We start from the raw sequence: 22,525 nt of genomic DNA, 5'->3' as shown, positions 1-22,525 counted from the left end.
TCTGCTGGTCTTCAGGAAGTGTCTTTATTGTGTGTCTTACATATTCCTGAATGCACAGTCAAAGCTTTGTAATCCTTAAATTCAATTGTAGTTATTTCCCAGCAGCATTGGATAGACGTGTGAACACATGCTCTGAGGAATCTCCTTCTTGTATATACCATGTTTTCCCAGAGGGTGGAGCAGTATGATATTCAATATGTGACCTGAGGAGAGGGTTGTCTCCTTTTGTTGCATCTGAAATAGGGTAGATAAGTAAAGGAAGCTGATATTGACACCATAATGTGCATGTTGTACAGAGAAAGTTGCCCAGTACCTAAAGCAGTGCAGGACTTTGGCTGATGTTGTTGCAAAGAATCAGAGACAGGATTTCCCTCTGATGTTTTTTTTCCCAAGTGAAACCAGATGTTCCGAATTTAGTCTTTACATTTCCGAGAGCCTTCCCAAAGCTCTCCCAGAGCGGAGCAATACACAACAACAAAACTACAACAATGGATTAAATGGCTTATGTTTTATTTATATATAATTTATATATAAGGACAGGGTATGTTTGATCTGTAGAAAAATGATATTGACATAATAAATTGTATAAAATGAAGATAGAAACAGGGAACTGATGCCACAGAAAAAGCAAGTGTTGAATTTAAACATCAGACAAAGAAGAAATAATCACAAAGTAAAGGTAATGTGCGTCCTTTGGCGTCTTTTTCTTTCCTTATCAAAAGATCAGCAGGCTCAAAGGCTGAGGGTATCATACACGTAAATAAAACACAGTACATACATATGAGAGCACTAGTGGCAACCAACCCTCACTGGAGACACTCATGTTATCTCACGAGAACAATTAAAATGATTCATTACAGAGCGTTGCATTCAACAGCCATTTCCAAACATTAACCTGCAATTGTTAGATAATCCTAAAGCACAGCGGTTAAGTGAGATAACATTACTATTTAACAGATTATTTTCACATGTAAGTCTCTTTCTTCAACACAAAACTACGGAAACACAGTTTTTCCTGAAACCTGGCACCGAAGAGGGTTTTCCAACCACTGCGAGGTCAAAATAATACTCATTAACCTCCGTTTCTGCTTTTTATTTACTTTCTTTTCATCCTTTTGTCAAGATATTCCTGCTTACACTCTTATATCAGTTCACTGGCACATGTTCAAGGCAGTGACATCTGGAAAAATTGGAGGGAAAGGTCTGGTTGTGGTTTCCGTTTCCGACGCAACCAGCTAACCACAGAAGAAGCATTAGAGCATTTACAGTGCAGCCTATGCTTGTAATATATGTTTACTAAGAGAGAAAGAAAGGCAGCTGAGAGAAAGAGTGCTTTGGTAAATACTGTCAATAATAAAACGTCTTTCCACTCCTGCTAACATAACCCCACCTTCCCTACACACACTGAATAATGTGCCTGTTTACTCTCGCTAATGATGGAGTTTTATATATTTATATATTTTATATAAAGCTTTTGTTGTGACGAAGGCACAGCAGTTCTTTTTAGCTGAAAGCTAATGCTAACATGCTCACAATGCCAATGCTAACAGATACAGCAAGTTAAATGTTTACCACGTTCACTTTCTTAGTTAGCTCGTTTACATGCTTATTAGCAAGAAACACAAAGTAGTCGATAGCATAGCTAAAAATAAAAAGGCAAAGAGTAAAGCCACCATAGTATTGCACTTACTTTAGTTATTTTTTTCATAAAAACAAATAGTGAAGTGGGATGATAAGGCATAAGTATGAAATGTCAATGCCAGAGAAGCATAAAGCACATTTAAACACATGTTCACTGTTTGTTATTTCTAAACGTAGGCACTGAAAAGGCATTGAGGGGTTAAGTTGACAGTTTTTGGCAGAGATAATATCTCAGCTTGAGGTAGCTAGTTCATTTATTTAAAATAGATCAAACTACACACTGTATGGAGTGTAATGAACTTAGCAACATGGCCGCAGTATCATTGAGTGATTGTGTGTGGAAACAGTTACAAAACAATCCATGACTGGATTCAGAGTTCTTTAGCACTTTTAGGTCCGAGTGTAAAATGATTGCTAGATTGGCACTGTTTTGGCTGGGATCTGATGGACGGAATGATTTCAAAAACAAATGGAAAAAATTTGAATCCATAATTGGCAACTGCTCTCCTGCTGTTGTTTCCCCTTTCCTTTTTTCTGTTATGAAAACACGGAGCTGCGCTGGTTGGCCTCCCCGACCTTCTCGAAGAACATGAAATCCTGGCAACAAAGAAGGAAATGACCTCTTTAGACATTTATAAAAAAAAAACAATTGCTGCTATTCAAATCAAAATAACTGAGTGACTTACAATGAGGAAGCAGGCGCCCATGAGGACAGCTTTCACCTTCACGTCCATGTCCAGCGGGAACTGGATGCCAAAGTTGTCTGTGTCTGTGAAGACTTCCTTCAGAAGGCCGCTCCACTGCTTACTGATGCGACCAATCGGCTGGTCATTATCTTTACCCTTCAGCTGCAGAGGAATAAGAACAACACTTTCTTAAATATTTTCTGAGTGTACTATACTGTGATAGTATAATGTTGTTTCCTAAATAGGCAAACAAACTCCCCCTGCAGGGCGACGAATAAATGATTCCCTTTTCTGATGAATATGAAGCTCCTGGGAAATTAGCTTAGTTTTGCATAAAGAATAAAAACAGATAGTGTTGCTCTGTACAAAGGTCTGTCTGTAGGCTCATGTCTAATGGACAGATACGAGTGTTCTTTACCTCTTTCTAACAAAACGGTCATACTGTGTAACCTCACCTCGAAGTTGACGTCCCCACAGCAGTTGCAGGCGAAACAGGGCCCGTCCAGCCTCAGCAAAGTCTCCTTGTTAGGCCCTTGGATGGAAAACTTGGGCAGGCAGGGGTGCCAGTCCTGTTTGACGTAGCCTATTGTGGTGCCCGGCGGTGCCTGGACCTCCATCTGTGGGTCACAAACATAATTACATACAAACATGCTATAACATTAGAAAGTTATCCCAGAGAGATTGAAAATTCTTCCTCAAGTCTGACGGCTATAAATATCACATGGCACAGCAGGATTGATAATTGAGTCTCACTGCTTCATTGTGGCGTCACATTACAAAGGTAACACATCTCACATGGCTCCCGTCTAAACAGAACCACAGTTTGTGCAGCTTGGGTTCGATCCAATGGGAACATACTGGGGCCAGATTGCCACTGATGTGATTAGACTGAGAGAGAGCGTTCTCAGAGCGGTGGCAGAGAACCGGGGGAGTCTAGGAGATAGTTTGGACGGACAAAGGGCCATTCATAGTCTTAACAAAACCCTGCCTGAGCACACTGATGCACAAAGACATCCAAGCGCCACTCAGAAGCTCAACAGTAACACAAGGCGAAGGGAGGAGACACAAAAGCCTCCGAATATGAACCACTGAGAGCTATGAGGCTACACATTTGTATTTTTCGTCAACGCTATTAGAGAGCTTTGTAACTGTGCTGGTAAGAAGTTGCCAGAAATGACCACGATGACCCCATTACACAGCGCATCAACAGTGTGCTAATGGGACTAATGGCTCAAACTGATTACACAGGGGATATTGTTTCTGGAAAGACAGGTTGCTGATGAACTTTGAAAGCTTTGGGCACTAAAAATGTACACTGTATGGATGTGGCGGAAGAAATCTCAGCAATAGATGTCTCAAAATCTGGAACAATAAAACCAAGGGCTGGCTCTAGAGGAAAAGGCTGTTGGCTGGTGTGGTTGTTTTTATTTCCTGGATGTTTCTTTTTATCCGGGAAGCATTTCAGTTCTGAAAGTAACCCCCTACATTTTCCTAAGCAGTAAAGCTTGACTATGAATCAACTTCTATAAGTATAACTTCAACTATCTATAAAATAAATTCCATTGGAAACTCTTTGGACAGTCAATAAGGTTAGGTATTAACAAACTACATAATGGAACACGTTATCTTGGCACAACATGAGCAAATATGATAACACAGTCATCAGGGAGTTATCCTAATGAACTACTGATTACATGTTGGTAAATCAATATGATAGGCTATTAAAAGTGATTGATTGATTTTGACCTCTTGCAGGCAGCAGGGAAACCAGCAGGACACGCAGCGGTAAGGCCGTATGAGGCGGATCACCTCCCTGTCCATGGTGTCCTTTATCTTCATGTCGAAGCTGCGCAGCGAGCCGCAGCAGTTCCTGGTGCAGCAGTCGTTCTTCTCTTTGGCGTTGTAGATCTTCTGGCCCAAACTGTTCTTTATCTCGTACTGGTTGTTGGTCTCAAACCCAATGAATGCTGGGCGGGAGGAAGGAAAACGGGTGGAAACAATTAATAACAAAGGGTGGATAAGTAAAGAATTCCAGGGACAAGCGTCACTTTATCATTGGAAAACTGATGTTGACTTAAAAACTGCTGATGGTTATGTGCAGCGTACAGTGCAAAGTGAAGAGTGTAGATACCGTATGAATAGATGAACAAAACAAAACCCTACCTTCTAGGAGTTCCACTTTTTGATGGATCAGGATCTGGTCAATCTAAAAAAAGAGAAACAGAAAACAGATCGTTATCATTGCAAAATATATTCAGTCTTGTTCCTCCTAAAACAAAGAGCAAAAGTTCAAATGCAAAAGACATAACTTATTTGCAATGCAAAGCAGCTGTTCTCATGAGTTAGCATCAGCCACAGACTCATTGCTAGTTTCTGTAACTCACTTAATCTTAAAAAGGGAAAAGGATGTGATGACTGAGTTCATACTATATTGTTTTAAATTGGGAATAATAATTGATATTAAAGTGACCAAACTAAAGCCTTACTCACTGACCTTACACTGTCACTTTACTGTTGGTTTGAACTCAGATCTAGAGACGTGCAATAAACTAAGCAGTACAAGAACCATAACGGTAAATCAATTACAGCAGATCTTTCTTTGAGTGGTATAGCCGTGACAAATGCATTCATGTGAAACAACTGAAGGACTTCTGGTATTTTGATGATGCATGTCAATTTCCCCGCTCGACCTATACACAACCGCTTTCAATATGGAGCCTTTGAGAGTGCTACACAATGCACCTGGTGCTCTCAGGTGTATCGCCTTATCAAGAAAAACTATGAGACGGCCAGAGAAAAAATTCCAGAGGGTACAAATTCCAGATGCTAAGGTGTGGTGCCTAAATACAACAAACACACGAGGCTAAACAAAAGTGAACTATTCAATTTTTCCACCATCCTACCTGTGTGAGGTATTCGAGCCCCGGGGGGACACCGATAGGGGCAGCAGGTGACATAGCGGGGGCTATGGCTCCCGGGGGGGCACCGTACTCATGAACAGGGCCTGGCTGATACACGACAGGAGACGGGCCTTGGTTGTAGCCCGGGTTGAAGCCTGGTGGAGGGGCGTTATTGGGGTCTCCGTACCCCCCTTGTGGAGTGGGATAAGGGGCTACGGATTGGCCGCCGTGCTGAGCCATGGGGTAGGGTGCGTTGTTGTAAGGGCCCGGGTAACCTGGATAAAAGATATATTTGGATATCAGGTTAATCATTACATTACGTCACATGACATTGCATTTCGTTGATGCTTTGATCCAAAGCGATGGAGTCGATGAATGATCCTGTACAGTGTTTTTTATTTGACAGAAGTAATATGAACATTAAAAAGAAATGTTACACAATCACGGTTTGGTGACAGAAGAAAGCCACATTCAAACAGAAAACGATAGAGATCAATTTGAACCCGGAAACATTAACAAAACAATACAAACTAAGAACAAAAAAAAGAACTAAAAAACATCATAATAACCACGTACATTTAGGAAACAGAAAAACACAGGTATTAAATGAATCATAAAGCTCCCTTCAGGGGAATTGTAAAAAGACATCCCAGACAAGTGCAAGTTCTTACCTAATAAAATGAGAAATTGTAAACTAAAGTGCAGCTCATCAATCCACCACAGTGGTATACACGGAGGATATCTTGATCTGTGTGTTTGCAGCTGATAGCAGCTCCGTATGTGCTCGTAAGGTGTCTGAGAGTGTGTGAGTGTGTTTACTGTGGATCATCCCTCTTCTCTCTGCCGTTGCCGCGGAGCCAATAAGCTACTTATTACCCTGCCGCAGAGGACAGCGGAAGCACTTACAGGGGGACGCAACAACAGGCAGTTTCAATCTGTAATGTTCTTGGGCAGTTAACTATTTTTATGTTGACCTACTTTTCATAAATGATGCTACTTACTTACATGGATTTTATTTACATGTGCATTGCCTCTTTATTGAATTGGTTATTTCTGACCTTTATCTTATCTGTATTGTCCTGTACCTTTGTTGATCGTCACACAACAGGCAGTATGAGAACAACAAAGCACTTTTTGAACATTAAAGCATGTAAACAGGTCACAGTAGAAGCACAAACTACAAATATCAACCTGAGATTTAGCATAATAGGACACCTTTAAATCACCCTTATCGAAGTTACTCCTATCTGTGACTAACCTTAGTGACAACATCAGCTAAGCCAAATCTTTGTGCCATGGTTTAATAGCTGACCAAACTGGTTTTTGTTGTTATGGCAGGACCGTCCATCAGCACCAAGTCCTTATGATGGCGGGATTAATGTCATGATCATAGGTTGGCATTCAGTTGAATAACCAAACCAATCTCAAAACAAATGTGGATTAAAGCCATGTTTGACGCGAAAAAGAGGACAGGAGTGATGTGCTTTGTGAACTTTAGAGGCTTGTTGTTGCCCAACCTCTTTCGACATTCCTTTCATTACTAGCAGGAAACAAAACTAAAGTTGTACCACAAGTTAGCAGAAAGACAGCCCTCATGTTTTACACAAATGGCCTGCCCACACAATGTTACCTTTTCACCTCCTAAAACTGCTCTTTTCCATCCAGAGGGAGGAGTATGCTGTACCATCAGGCAAAATCATGTTTTTCCTCTCAGGTTGCGTGCAAGCATTCTGGGAATTTCTTTCAAATTTCACCAATTATAGGAGGATAGCATTCCTAAATCTGGGGGTGGAACAGGTTTCCTATTCATGTTATAATGATGCTCAGTGAAGGGGGAAGCCAAATGGAAACTTCTATTTCATCACCTAATCATTTCCAGAATGGCAGCACATACTGTTGAAGTAAGAGGAAGAACTTAACCAACAACATTATTGTCATGAAAAGTGAAGTAAAAAGCTAATAATCTTCACATTTTTGACTTAAAACTTAAATTACAGATCCGAAAACACTTCTTAGTTGCTCCACAATTTAAGCAGCTTACCAGGAGCAGACATGACGAAGAGCTGGATGAATCTTCCCTGGGCTCGGAGTAAAAGGAGGTTGTACTTCCCTGTCCACTCCCAGAATCTCTATGGGAAACTGGAGGAATGAAAAGGGAAAGGGAGGGTAGGGGTGGGATGGATGGAAAGGGTGGGGGTTTCACATAAACAGAAAGTAACCATGAAAAACAGTCCAGCAAAATGTAACCATAATCATATTACTGGACTTCTATTATTCTTTAAGCATGTGTTTACACCACAACATATATGGTTCCATGTTTACTACTGTCATCCAACATAGGTCATAAGAACAGTCTGTCCTTTAGACAGAACAACCATGTGATGGAAACTAAGGGGCAGCTCTATTGTTCTTCAAGCAGCAGGTTTTTTTTAACTAAAATAACGGCTTAAGCAGGGGCAAGGGTCGAGTCATACTGTTTCTACTAGTTGCTCCAATTGATGCTTTTATTCTTGCTACTATTACTATTAGAATGTGCCTAATAAACGTGAACATCCGGTTAAGATAAGGTTTAAATACAAGTCTATTTAATTAGTCATTAATCATTTTAAAGCATAGCAAACAAACCGAATTACATCTATTTCTGGCTCACACGTCTGTCAAACCCAGATAAACCCCTCTAATCCTTGACATATTGACAAGAGCAAAACATGTAAACAACGGAGACATCTCACCTCTCTCGCAGCGGGTTAATCAGTCCCAATTAGACAAATGACAGTGAAAACGATAAATCCAAAGGCTGGGGGTAAATTTTCAAGGAGGCTATTTTTTCTCTCGGCTTCTCTTTAACCTCTTCCTCGTCGCGGCTCAACTGCTGTCACTCCTCCCTCCTATCAAGGTTTTTTATGTTCTCCTCCCACTTTTAGGCTCATGAGTCCTTGCGTACGGCCTTTATTAAGCTTTCGGTCTACTTCCAATTCAAAAACATAAGAATGATCAATGAACCTGCGGAAATGTGAACCTATGTTATATGTTTTCGCCGTTTCTACTTGTTTTAGTATCGCATTGGTTGTCACATACGCAGTGTTCGAACTATGCCGAGATTTTCGGGGGGTCCCATTTTTCTCTCGGGGGGGGGGGGCGCTTGCTCTTGCGCTTGACTTGACTGATATTTTAGAGACCCCCCAACATTTCCCAAATCATGTTGTCGGGGGATCTCGTGTCAGTTTCAGGGGGTCTCGGATCCCCCGAGTCCCCCCGTAGTTCGGACACTGCACATACGGAGACGTCCATCTTGGCATGGAAGCATGTCTGATCTGCAGCAGTAACTGAAGTAGGAGGGTCTGTCAGTGTCAGCATCAACCACCAGAGGGCGCCAATACCCCAGTAATCACAGGCACTTGTAAGTATACTCAAATAAAAATACAGGAACCAACTCTTAAGTATTAACACCACCGTGTATAAAACAACATGGTAAAGAAATACTGCTCATTATGCAGAAAAAAAAATAAACTTAAAACATTAACACCTGAATTGACGTATTGTTGTGTTTTCTGTGTTTGTACGAGGCATCCAGCACCCCTCACGTGAGCAGCCGTCCTGGGAGTTGGGATTCAGCGGTGTTAGGCCCCCACCCCTGTGTGTGTGTGTGTGTGTGTGTGTGTGTGTGTGTGTGTGTGTGTGTGTGTGTGTGTGTGTGTGTGTGTGTGTGTGTGTGTGTGTGTGTGTGTGTGTGTTTAGTTATTCTGCACGTTTTCTTATTCTGCACGTTTTCTTATTCTGCACGTTTTCTTAATTTATCACTTTTCAGCTTGCTATGTGTGTGTGTACAGGGCACGTGTGAGTGGCGGTGGTAAAGTTTTGATTCTCACCTGCTTGTTTCCCCCTCCCAACAGCAACGGTCTGTGCTCATTTGGTCAGTATTTTTTTTAGGCTGGATACCATTTTAATAGTATATTTCGTAATTGATGAATTTATAATAAATTGTTGCTATGTATTGATAACTGTACTGAGTGCATATGAAGTAACTTGTTTTAACTTTATAAATAAATTCATACTCTTGGGAGTGAATCCTTGTCTCTATCCTTTTTGTTGACCGCCAACTGTATCGTTTATTATTGAATCTGAGGCGTTTGTGCTGTTTGATCATTTGAGTTTAAGTGAAAGGGCACATTTTATTAGTAGAAGGGTCAATATCACCATAAGTGCCTTTGAGACTTACCCATTTCCAAAGAAAAAGCTGAGATTTTCCATTGAACTTCATATTCATTTAATTGATGCTGTGAGAAATGCATGTTGGTCAAGCTCCAACAATTTTTATAAATTAACTATGTACATGCAAAAGCAAATATGTCCACCCTGGATGGACAAAGACAGGGTGGACATTTTTGGCTAATGTTAGCATTTAAGGAGCACATGGTGGACCTTCAGTTAGCAGCATGATTCACTTAGCAAGGTGACTGTGCACTGTTTTACAAATATATTTCAAATTTCTGAAAGGTTTTTATATTAATTGATATTTCACTATGACAGAGTGGACATGTTAAGCTTGACAACATCCGACTACACACATAATATGATGAAAATTCCGAAATATAAGTGTAAATACTTACTCTGCAACTAGCCACTGTTTCAGCCTCCATTGAAGAAAGACAACATGATGGTAGTAATGTCACTGAAGACATCAGGGGCAGTTACCACGTGCAAAATGTTCAATATGATTAGGACACCAAAGGTTTACTTAGTTAACATGAAAAAACGTGAACATTTATGCTAGCACCTAACTACCCAAATACTTGGCTAAATAGAATTCCCAAAGGATAGAGAACTAACAAGTAACCCAGACTGACATTGAACTTACTGTGTTGTAATAAACTTGTAAAGTATTTTTGTGTTTTGCAGTTCACTTTGGTACTTATTACTTGAGTAAATAAGTAGGTAATTTACAGCAAAGAATAACATTAAGCGATTGGTTACACCTGTGCTCTTCCTTCTCTGGAAAGTTAGTGACCTTATGTGATCCCTTTTGTTCAGTTCAAGTGTCTGTAGGTGTTTCTGTGAACAACACAAACACAATTCACTGATTTGTCATATAACTTCACTTCGGACCATATTTAATCTGACAATTGTTATGATACTTTATGAGGTTTTTACCAGTTGATCCTTTTCTTTTCTAGGTTGCTTGCATTTGTGGAAGGAGCCTTCTTTGTCGCGTCTATATTTGGCACCCACTGCAATGCCTGGTACTTATAGGGCACTGAACCGGGGCGGGGTATGAGATTTAACACACACACACACACACACACACACACACACACACACACACACACACACACACACACACACACACACACACACACACACACACACACACACACACACACACACAGAGAGAAGACATTCATACATAGATCACTAAATCATGTATATGCAAAAAGACAAAAATAGGTGAATAAAGCACACAATTCTAATACCTAACTCTCAACGACAAATCTGAATTTTTACTGTAAATAAAAAAGCAGTTACCCTAAAAATGTTGATAATTGAAGATCTCTAAAAGTTATTATTTCGTCTAAAAAAGTAAGACCAAATATTGTTCTAGATGTATTTATGATATGTAATGAGTACAATGTAACATGCACTACACTTCAATGCACAATTTCAGACACGCTGAACTTGTATTTAGATACTCTTTGGTTTGAACTGATGGTTACGTTTTAACATTGTCTTTGTTTATACTCAAAAGCTATATATTCAAATACATATTTTTAATTATGACTAAATAAAGTGTAGTCAGTTGCAATAAAAGGAATAGATTGACATTGCTTATTCCCAAGAGTTAGAAAATCAATACCACTCGTGTGTATACTACATCTGAAGCTTGCTAGGAGCGCGTTATCTTTCACAAAGAGAAGTCAGTTCTCGAGTTTAAGAAACAGTAAGGCACATAACCCCCTGTAAAACCCCAACTAGCCTGGTCAATTGGACATTTAGACGTTTGTATGGATTAAACAAAAAGTGCTGGTAGATAATCTTTGAACTCAATGAAGTATTGCATAATTAGTGAGCAACCTTCAATCTTTTGAGTAAACACTTGCCAAGCGATCCAGGCGTCCAATTAATCAACCACACACCTATTGTACCCTTAACTAACCCCTTACGGAAGTGAGGACAACAAAAGGTCCCAAATCTGAAGGCATCTCCTTCTGTTGACATCTATCGGTGGACATTCTGTCATGTTTGCAATAGTTAAACAACACACACACACACACACACACACACACACACACACACACACACACACACACACACACACACACACACACACACACACACACACACACACACACACACACACACACACACACACACACACACACACACACACACACACACACACACACACACACACACACACACACACACACACACACACACACACACACACACACACACAGCGAGTCTCCTAATGATGCCTGTCTCTGATAATGGAGGTAATCAGTGTAGCCTATCTGGCCTCTGCCCCTGCTGACATGCTGCCAGCCTTGCCCTGGCCTCTTTATACACGCCTGATCTATCAGCACTAGGTCTATGTTTGGTGGGCCTCAGTGTCCCAGAATAGAAATAATTAGGAAGGGGCGGGAAAAGAGGAAAAGTGAAAACTTGTCTGAATGCCCATATTCTCAGAGCAGACCCCCGCCCCATCCTCTGCCAATCTCTCCATCCATCCCAGTACACTGTCGCCCCTCCGTGTTGTTTTCCTGAGACAGGGCAGCAGCAGCAGCAGCAGGCGGGTGGAGTGTGTGTGGTCTGCTTTGGGTGGCGATCCACCGGTGAAATCAAGCGAAACTAAGTGATCAAGTTTTCAAGATCACCACACACACTGATCCCTATCTCTGATCTCTCTGTCTCTGTGCTTCTGTTTAAACCCAAACACAATGATGTAATACAGATAGGAGTATCGGTTCAACTGAAATCAGTATTATGACTTCGATTTGGACTGCCAATTACATTTGAGTTTTTTCATATATGTTATTTATTGAGTAGAAATGTAAATAGTTGCTTAATTTCCTTGTTTCGTTGGCTTTTATGTTGTGTTACTGTTCCAGTGATAATTTAGTACAAAAGATCAAATTTATTTTCGAACAAGGAGACCATAAAAAAATTATATGCATCAAGCTTATTGCCAAATATGAATGACAGATAGAGATGGGCAATGCCTAAATATCATTGTGTAATGTTCCGAGTCAGTTTTATTGCAGAGTAGGCTTTTCCTGTACAAAGAATTCGCCTTTTTTGTTTGTTACATGAATAGAAGAAGCACATAAAGATAAAATAAAAATAAAACGTCAAAATGAAAAGTCTGCAATTTCATTTTTAATGGAATATTTATTGGAATTCTATTTCATTTAATGATTTTAGTTTGTTATCCTGATTCTATAACTCAAAGACGTGTTCTTGTGGTTAAAAACGAAACGTTTAATGCAGAAAACCTCTTAAACCAGCCTTAGGGTAATATTTCCAAGACAAGTCTGTAAATAGCCAACTACAACATCCTAAACAATGACCTTATCTCACTCCCATCTCCCCTCATAAAGGCTGCTAAGATAATGGGAGAGGGCGTGGGACAGTGCTAGTAGCTTCAGAGGTTCGACACTAATGATGACAATGCGACAAGGCGGCAGATGTAATTGGCATGTCTGTAGTCAAACAGTCACACACACACTCACTTAGCCTAAACAGCCCCTGATGCCAGTCCCATAATATAAACCCACCCTAGATGCATGGCTACAAATACCCTGCGCACCGAACCACAGCTCAGAAGCTGCAGAGCTGCAACCCTCATCAGATTTCAGTACAGGACTCCACAGAAATCAGAACATATTTAAGGTGAGCAGGTTGCTTCGTTTAACTTTAAATTGCATTTGTGTTGTCTGTTACTGACCCTCCCTACCTTACTCTGTACAGATGCTTTACTCCAGGTGTGTGCTATCTTTCCTGGCTCTTTACATGATACCCGAGGTGTCTCCTTCTGTGTTGCCGAGCAGATTCAGGAACAAAAGGGTAGGGTTTTCACGACATCCTCGTGATTTTTTGGACAACTTAAATACCTACAAGTCTTTAATCCGATGCAGTGTTGTTTTTTTAATAATCTGATTGTTTTCTCAGGAAGTCAACTGGATGGACCAAGAGCTGTTTCCCCACCCGCATGATCGCTCAGAGCAGGGAGATCTCTCTGTGGGGGACACTGCTCCGGAGATGGACAGGGTTGTGGAGGGCCGACACCATCATCCAGAGACGTTCCTCGCCCCAACAGAGCACCTTACTCCTCAACGCCAGGGCCAGTTTCAGCGTAAAGCCAATGAGAAGAGGTGAGGAGAAAATGAAAGAAAACTTCGACCATAGTTTGAATTGATTTAAATTCATGTGAAATAATGAGTCATTCTTTATTTCTTCTAGTGACAAATGTATATTTTATTTTCCTTCAGTGAATGTTTAATATGAATTAAAATGATAAATGTTATTGTTAGTCACCACCATGCATCATAGAAATGAATGGACAGGACTTACTATATATATTAAATAAACATGTGAAATATGGTAATACAATGTGCACATTTCTTTAACCTCTTATTTCATTATTATATAAATATTTGAAATATTATTTTATTTTTTATGAACCATTTTTGGACTTTATTGCCCTATTTTTATGTTTATATTCAATATCCCCAATTTCCCGCGGGCTTAATAAAGTTTTCTGATATTGCTTTACAGGAGAAAGGTTGCTCCTCTGGACTCCATTGGCAGCTTTCAAATGGCCAGTTTCCGAAACAGAAAGGTGAGTTAGTGGAGAAAAACTTGGACGGAAAACTGTTCATAAAGTAACATTAGAAGATATACTTGGAAAAAATGGGTAGTATGTTTTGTAATGCTAATGGTACAAGATACACTTTTAATGAGCACTTCTTATCTACGTCAGTTATTAAATGTTGCAGTTAGAGAATCAGGGTCCTTTTCCCTCTCCAGGTCTTGGATCACATTCATTTTCCATAATTTGCTTAAAGAAACATTTATATTGGCATGGCTAGCCCAGGTTTTCACAACATTCGCTTGATTATCTTCTGATTTATATCACTGCTAATTCTAATCAGCTGAAAAATGTAGTGTTTGTGTTTCTTTTACAGGATGAACCCGAAAGCTCCTGGGAAACATACAGGGAGTGAAGAGAAACTCCAATGCCATATTTATTCTGTTATTTAACTAACAAGTGAGATGCCTGTCGACCATCTCCCTCTAGTGGTGGAAGATGCAAACATGACAAACACTGCTGTGTGCAAAAATCGAATTAAAGGTGACAAATAACTGTTAAAAAAAAGTCTTTGTTTTACGTGTCCTTTTAATAAAAATGATTTGAAATATCACTTTTATGATCCCAAAGACTTTTATTTTTCAAGCTACAATTAAAGAAAACAATATCAGACTGCAGAAAATATAGATTTTGCTTGGGTATTTTCTCTCTTCACTTTCACATATGTACAGTTGTCAAAGAACAAGATATGTACACAGAATTTGAAGTTGTAGAGAGAGTGCAACTGCTACTGGAGACTTACCAAGACTCTCCCACCAACAAAAGAAAAAGCACATGGTAAAAACCAAACAACATAAACAAACGCCGCAACCTACGTGGCGCCAACTTATTTTCTGTACACTACAACTTTGTTCTCGATGTGAGACAATCTTATGTCCATTCTCTGATGCGGGGCGCATCTCTAATCCCGCTTCTCAGAAAGCTAAGAAATAAACAATCACATTAAACAAAAAAACAATATTTTACAACAAGTCATAAATGAGCCTCAGAACCACTTTGATAGTGAAGTTTTAAACATAAGAAACTAAAAACCGCACATGAAGCAAAGACATCCAAATTAACAGATTTCAATGTAAATGTTGTTCATGGTAAATGGCTATCATTGATTAACAAGCCAGACAGGGAGAAACATTAAGCGCTTAATAATGATGTACACAGCGGCATGCCAAGTACAGATTTGAACCAGCCGTAGCTTATCATATCCCAAATACTACCCATACACGCAGTGAATTGTTATTTGGGTATACATTTAAAAAAGTGCACTGCTGAGAGAATTGTCTATGTGCAATTTGAAATGCAGCAATTTAGATGCAATTGCAGATTCTATGACTTTAAAGGTTAGAATTATTCTAGAGTGAGATCTCTATATTTTAAAGTTCAGTGATCATCACTGACAACCAAAACAAAAATGCAAACTCAATAATAAATCGCCAAAATGCGATCAAAAATAAAATGAGCTGCCCATCTATCATTACGACATACTTATAAACAAATACCAGGGTTGAAGTTTTCCAACTCTTAAGTATAAGATTTTTCTCAATGTGTAAAACTTTGCACTGATTTGAAGTTGAGAGGAAATGGCTATCAACCTGAAACACTTAAGGAAATGTTCACTGATTTGTCTAAATCCTCAAGAAATAATTTATAAGTCAAAATGCAACTTCAGTGAATATGAGAACAAGTGTTTATGTGCACATCACAAGCACAGTATACAACAATAATGAAGCTATTAATTAGTAACAAATAAATGATTCTCCACTGTCACTGCTGCCTTCCATCCAGTTCTTCACATTAGCCAAATAAAAAAAAAAGTAAGAAACAAAAAAAAAGAAACCGTGAAGGATAAATACGAATGGTTGTGATTGTCAAAAGAAATCCTACAAACGGACAATACAGTTGCCATCCAGGTGATGATTTAGGCTGTTTTGGCTGTAGGCATCGAAGAAAACAAGAGTCAAGAGGACAGCAAAAACAGGGGGGTGGGGATGCTCCTCGTCCCTCCCGTCCTCTCCATGCCTACGGGTCCTTTTTGTTTCCAGACCGCCGCACGTCCCTGCACTTGTGGCAGTAAAAGATGTCCGGAACGTTGGACTTCTTGATCTTCGCACATGACAAGTGCACCCAAATGCCGCACTGGTTGCACTCGATCATCGGCCGTCCTGCGAATGGCTTCCCACAATAACAGGTGATCAAGTCCCACGAATCATCGCCTGTGTTGATAAAGAGAACAGAGTTATAGGATAGCATTAGGTGGTTGCATGTTTGGAAAAAACACTCAACTGCTATTGTTTGTATGATTCCCAATACTGGAGGGATTGGGTCATATTTTAATCATAACACTCAAAAATATATTAAAATGAGCAGTATGTGATTTTTCTTTTAGGACCAAGCACACATCTTTTGTTAAGCTTTGCTATCTCTGCATCTCCACAATACTTCATTCAAAATTGTATTTTAACACATATTTAGCTTTTCACAAATATTGTGCTAACTGCGTTTTGGATATTGCTCCTGTCCACATTTCGATCAAATTTTGTGCAGCCCTGAAAACTAAAGCTGGGAAAATGTCATCAATCAATGTTTATTTAGGACAGAAGGCCTTTTTGAGTTTGTGATCTGTTTAACATACCTGACTCCACCATAATGTCTTCGTCAGCGATCCAGGTCTCCCCCTCACTGGAGCTCATCTCTGCTTCCCTGAGGGCCTCCTCCTGCTGCAACTTCCCCAGGCCCTGCATGCTCAGGGTGGAGCCCCCGTGCTCCGTCAGCTCGTCTCTGGCGGGTCGTACCTCTGTATGCGTGTGCCGTGCCTCAGAGTCTGTCTCACTTTGAGTGGCGGAAGTTTTGAGCTTCTTAGGCTTTGGCTGTTTAGAGTTTTTGCTGCGTTTAATGCGTGCCCTTTTCTCACCTTCGCTACTGCCGCTGTCTGCTGCCGTCATGGCAGAACCCAGCGACAGCTTTTTCAGTTTTTTGTCCTTCTTGCGCTCAGCCTTAGAACTGGCCTGGCTCTCGTACAGAGAGTCTTTAAGGCGCATCTTGTCCAGCAGAGTGCTATCGGAGTGCATGCGGCGAATACTTTTACCCTTGTTTGCTCGAGCTTTGCGAACAAATGTGTGGATGGTGTGGATGTCTGAGCTTCCATCTGCCCAAGTGTTGCCGGTGGAGCTGCTTCCTCCACCACCTCCATCTGCCGACAACCCTGAACTGTGTGCAGAGCTGGATGATGTTGGAGACCATGAACTTTCCTACAAGACAACAAGAAAGAAAAGTTTTGTATTTTTTCCACAACCTATAGTGGCAGTCATTTCTATCATCAACAATGACATTCAAAGCAGCTTACCTCTTTGGGACTGGGGATGTAACCAGCATATGCCAGGACAAAGCTGCAAAACTTATTGAAGTCCTCAACAGTCCTCTTTTTCCTCTCGGGGGGCTACAGAAAGGACATGCATTTGTTAAGCACAATAAAGACAATATAAACAAAAGCTAATACAATATAACTCAGAGCATTTAAAGTAGCAATGCAAAGTACTCACCAAAGTTTCCGTTTTGCAAGACAACAGTGAATCTGGTGGGAAAGAAAACACAATTCTGTAAGTCAAAAGTGAGACTTTGTTGAATCACTTGTTATTTTTTTGTACAGAAACAGCTTATACACAGCATTACAAGCACCTTGTTGTCTGGGGGTCTGGTGGACACATGGGGACCATCGATAGCATTAGCTTGCTAACACGGCTCAATTACTTAATCAGGGTTACAAGTGATGAGCATGTTGAGCTGTTTTAGGAGCCGTGTTTGTTTCGTTATGTTCAATTGACCGACAGAGTTCACTGATAGCTCTTTAAGCGGAAAATAAGCAAACCAGTCATCGAGTGTTAACGTTGTCTGACTGGGTCTGCCAAGAACCGCAACCGGTGTCACTTGACCACCATCTGAACTTTATCCAAACTCTTTACAATCCAGCATCAGTTATTATCATTTGTTCATCGATTTATGATTAACGCTTTAACAAATAGTTTACTTTGTAGAAGGTTGGCTAACAAAGCTGGCTGCCAGGCTTCTAAACTTGTGATTTTGTATTGTCTGAATGCTACCTGCTAATGTTAGCTGACATTTAGAGGAGAAGCTAACAACACGTTATGTCGTTTGCAGTGATGACTGCAAAATGTTTTGACTGGTGGTTTCGAGAACCTTAATGCCCTATTTATTGACTAAATTAATATAAACTCGACAGTGCTGATGGTTTACATACAAGCTAACTTGTGCTAACGATCAGCTAGCTAATCACGCTGGCTGATTTGAAATGGAAGGCTTGCAATGGTAGCTTGATGTTAGCAAGATGTAATCGATCTGAACCAATGCAAAAATGATGTTTTCATTGTCTGACAATGGATCCATTTCACCTTAAGCTGACAAGGTAAAAGATGTTTTAAGTGTGCTGGTTTGGGTAACATTAGCTATCCAGCTACAAAGCTACATGGAACGGCGCGTTAATAAACTAGCAAGCTAACCTAACTGTGCAACACATACGTTAACATTAGGTTAGCAACAGCCATCGTAAATTCAAATATATCAACTTTAATCACAACTTCCATGGTATGTTGACGACAAAACACAAGTTGGTCATGAGCAAGTGGTTATTAATACAGCATACGCAACCAAACGTAGTACTAACGGTAGACATAACTTGCGTTGGGTTAGCCATCTTAATTTCCGCAAAACACGACCGATTTCAACAGTGAACACATTAACATCGCACAGGAGCAGTTTATAATGTCGTGACGAGTATAATGTTGAAACTTACCTTGGTGCTCAGACATTATGTCAAGCATTGTCGCCTCACCGACAAGGCCCCGATCCAAGAAACAGAAGCAGCAGGCGAGCTAGCCGGACAGTAGTGGCCGTCGCGCTGTGCCTTCCCCCGGCGTGGCTGCACCTTACCGCCGGGGAACTTCAGCAGCAGCGAGCCAAGGGCGCGGAGGACCTAGCACTCTCTTTCTCAAAAACACTCTGGATAGAAGTTGTAGGAATTCCTCCCTGGATTCCCGTATAAACAGCACAAGCGAACCGCCCGTGCTTTTCACTGAACGCCACACTAACGTTATTAGCCCGACAAAATACTAATTCCTATGTTGCTTAACGTGCTGCACTTAAAGCTCCCTTTTTCTTCGTCGCTACATTTATATAACCATCGGTGATAAATATTGCAAACACGTAAAGCAGTCCTTCGATCAAGGCGATTATTAGTCAATGCAGGTCCGTAGTGTGAACTTCTCAGAGCAAGTTTTTTCGTTTCTTCGCTGTAGGCACACAAAACGACTGGAGTTTTGACTTTATTCCGCACAGCCTTCTCGGTGCGCGGCAGAAACCTCTTGAGGCTGCCAGCGCAGTGTTTCCCGTGCAGCATGCTGGGTAACGTAGTTTATTGTGCGTTCATTCAACCTGTAACACGCATGGGTTGTAAAAACCACTGAACTACATTTCCCGTATCTGATATAAAATAATGTAAGGGGAATCCTGGGATATGACGTTTTAAGCCTGTACACCAACACGCTATCTAGCGAAACATGCTGGACTTTGTTTTGGCTGAGAAAGCTTTATTTTTAATGATATATGAGTTTCTGCAATGTTAGAAGTTCACCATTCTCAACTGATAAGTATCGTTTTTCTTACGTTAATTTACTCAGTCGTCCGTTAAAAAAAGAAACACATTTATATCTCAGTAGGTGGTGAATCAGAGGCATGCTAACTAGCTGTAGCTACCTGGATCTTCTACATTTAACTTATATATCCTAGTATAATGTTGCCTGAATTACTGCAAGGCATTGAATCTGGAGGGCTTCTTATAATCCAAGGTAAATGTTGTTTAGTCGGTGATTCTTAGAATGATGTAACTATATAAACTGAAACCATAACATACAGCAAAGTCATGAAATTTAAACTTGCATTTTTAGATTCTGCTTCTTATTCTGGGCGACATCTACTGCAGAGCTTCATCAATGCTGCGTTGAACAGGTATATTGAGAAATGCATTGTGACAGTTGGTTATATATGTACAAAGACTTGTTTCTAGGTTGATTAAAACTAACATACAAACAAACGTGTGTGTATATATATACATTTACACCTATCTACTTTCGCCTATGTTGTGAATTTAGGGAGGAAGCTGTCCATGTTCTTGGCTTTGAGGTCAGTGAAGAAGAGCTGAAGGATGGATTGAGAGGATCACCTGTACAGAGGTAATTTAAGATTATTGATGACGGACAAACCCCATGTTCATTGAGAAAATGAATAGCCACCTACTTTAATTTTGTTTAATCCCTTTAAGTCATTTATTAAGCGAAATTCAAGATAGATCATCTGTTGTCCATCTTCATTTTATCTTTGCAAATTATAATAGATTCCTGACATTTTATAGAATGAATCAATGATTGGGAAAACCTTCAATAGATTACTTGATAGTAAAACATACTTTTTTGCTCTGGACTCTTTTTATCAGGCAGTTTATTTAACCTATAACCATACCCACCATCAATCATCTGTTTTTGTCATTTCAGGCTCCACTTTCACAATGCTTACACAGACCCCCTGGGCTGGACCGATCACCCAGCTTTCACAGTTCACCACTTCTGTTTGGAGGAACTTGCACGTCTGGTCAAGCAAACATCTCACTCCAAACCTGCTACCTTAGTGATTGACTCTCTTTCGTGGATTTTGAGACATGTCAGCCCTCCTGATGTCTGCAAGACTCTTCAGCAACTTAGAAAAGGTCTAAATCATCTTCCTAATGTGTGTCAGTGTGATGTAAAAGTATTGTTTGTGTTATTGAATGAATGAAGGTTTGAAATAATTGCTAATCTTTAATTACATTTTTAAGAAAACCCATGGACAATTAAATATCTATTTATTAATCTAGTTTGATTATATTAGAATAAAACATACCCTTTTCTGTGTTTTCATTAGGGGGAGCAGTGAGGGCTATTATTGGTCTGCTCCATGCAGACATGCATCAGAGGGGGACTGTGGGAAGTGTATGCCGCTTGGCCACTTCAGTAATCACTGTAGCACCTGCAACGAAGGGAGACGAAGCTGTGGCAAAGATAACAAAGCGGTCAAAATCTGGGAAAGTGATTCAAGATGTAAGAATGACTATTTTGTGTTCCTTCAAATAGTGTATTGCTCAGTTCACTTTTGAAATGGTTTATAACTAGTGTTTTTTGTCCATAGGAGGAGATTTTCAGAATCAAAGATGATCTTACAATTGTGATACAAAGCAAGTCCAGCCAACCTGGAGCCAAAAAGGCTGACTCTGAAGAACAAGAGGTGTAACATAACATATAGTTAATCCATCTACACCATATGTGGTTTAATAGAATACAGATAGTGTTTAAATATTGCTTACTGACAAGTGTCCTTTATGTTTTTCTATAGACGGACCCAACAGCCAACTTGACATTCAACCTTAGATTATCTGATACAGAGCGTGAGGCCAAAGAGAAACTTGCACTTCCCTTTGTGTTCAGCAAAGAAAAGTGAGAACATTTTCCATTTGAAAATTGTTTTTGTTTTAGTGATTACATTCGACATATTTTGTTAATTTGTAAAAAAACAACTTTAATGTTGTCCCTTTTTTTACGTTACAGGAAGACAGCTCTGCTCCACTCAGGACCAGGTTCCGGACGAATTCTATACGAGCCAGATGCCAACGATGACTATGATCAAGAGATCCCGACGATGATCTTGATGTGTAGGATTCGGCAACAAAACCAACTTGCTATTCAAGACACTTTTTGGTTTACAGTAGTAGGATTCTTACCGCCATCACATGGAGTTTTGAAGATATAAATTAATGTACATTTCTGCAGGAACTCTGTATTATGTTTAGGAAATGGGTTTATCCAAGAGTGTTTTATAATATTATTTATCGCCTTTTTTCAAGATACTTTTTTTTCTTGCTGAATAAAACTATGCCTTTATCCAACAGTTACAACACTTTGTTTTTCCATCATATTGAAGGTTGTACATGTTATGTACAATCTCATGTCCATCTAGTGCATCATCCAACTGTCTCTTTACACAATGATTTGTTGCAGTTGTTGCAGAGGTCAGGACAAAATAATTACTAGCTGGGTCACAAGACTAATTCATTGATACCAGAGGAAAACATATGTTCTGTTAACCAAAAAAAAGCTATTTTTCTGACTTTTCTGAAGATATTTATTTTATCTTTTCTAAAAACTCTAACAATCCTACATTATACAATTCTTCCATCAGCCACGATTAAAAGTAATAATTTCTATTGACTGCAGTTATGTTATCTGTCATTTCATTGTAAATGATGTTGGCACATTTGAACTCCTTAATGGGGGATATATCATATTTGCATGAAATGATAAAACCTTTTCAATGATACCATTTACAATAATAAAATA

At 39.9% G+C, this 22,525-nt stretch overlaps 3 protein-coding genes across 4 annotated transcripts; 1 reads left to right on the top strand and 2 right to left on the bottom strand.

Moving 5' to 3' along the window:
* Positions 1-493: 493 nt before the first annotated feature.
* LOC134875641 (phospholipid scramblase 1-like) lies at positions 494-8,138 on the bottom strand. Of its 2 annotated transcripts, XM_063900221.1 has the most exons (8): positions 7,960-8,138; positions 7,269-7,366; positions 5,231-5,502; positions 4,491-4,533; positions 4,074-4,294; positions 2,783-2,944; positions 2,328-2,489; positions 494-2,238 (listed from the first exon to the last, which is right to left on the bottom strand). In XM_063900221.1, the coding sequence occupies exons 2-8, from the start codon at positions 7,279-7,281 to the stop codon at positions 2,179-2,181; spliced, it is 933 nt and encodes a 310-aa protein (XP_063756291.1). In that variant the 5' UTR covers positions 7,282-7,366; positions 7,960-8,138; the 3' UTR covers positions 494-2,178. The 2 variants fall into 2 exon arrangements, with proteins under 2 accessions (XP_063756291.1, XP_063756292.1); XM_063900222.1 differs by lacking the exons at positions 7,269-7,366; positions 7,960-8,138 and adding an exon at positions 5,899-6,083.
* A 6,505-nt stretch (positions 8,139-14,643) lies between these two features.
* phf23b (PHD finger protein 23b) lies at positions 14,644-19,470 on the bottom strand. The gene is made up of 5 exons (XM_063900417.1): positions 18,898-19,470; positions 17,630-17,661; positions 17,434-17,526; positions 16,723-17,338; positions 14,644-16,303 (listed from the first exon to the last, which is right to left on the bottom strand). Exons 1-5 carry the CDS (start codon positions 18,923-18,925, stop codon positions 16,110-16,112), a joined length of 963 nt encoding a protein of 320 aa, XP_063756487.1. The 5' UTR covers positions 18,926-19,470; the 3' UTR covers positions 14,644-16,109.
* Positions 19,471-19,583: 113 nt separating this feature from the next.
* On the top strand, positions 19,584-22,401 carry elp5 (elongator acetyltransferase complex subunit 5). Its single transcript, XM_063900418.1, is given in 9 exon segments — positions 19,584-19,948; positions 20,048-20,108; positions 20,252-20,332; positions 20,651-20,862; positions 21,057-21,232; positions 21,321-21,416; positions 21,525-21,625; positions 21,737-21,813; positions 21,816-22,401. Coding segments are annotated over 9 exon segments (888 nt in total). The 5' UTR covers positions 19,584-19,893; the 3' UTR covers positions 21,845-22,401.
* Positions 22,402-22,525: the final 124 nt, after the last annotated feature.

The sequence above is a fragment of the Eleginops maclovinus genome, chromosome 14 (genome assembly GCF_036324505.1).
Source record: "Eleginops maclovinus isolate JMC-PN-2008 ecotype Puerto Natales chromosome 14, JC_Emac_rtc_rv5, whole genome shotgun sequence".
Taxonomy (NCBI): domain Eukaryota; kingdom Metazoa; phylum Chordata; class Actinopteri; order Perciformes; family Eleginopidae; genus Eleginops; species Eleginops maclovinus.
The sequence above is the reverse complement of the archived record's forward strand: the minus strand, read 5'-3'. Positions and strand labels throughout refer to the sequence as shown.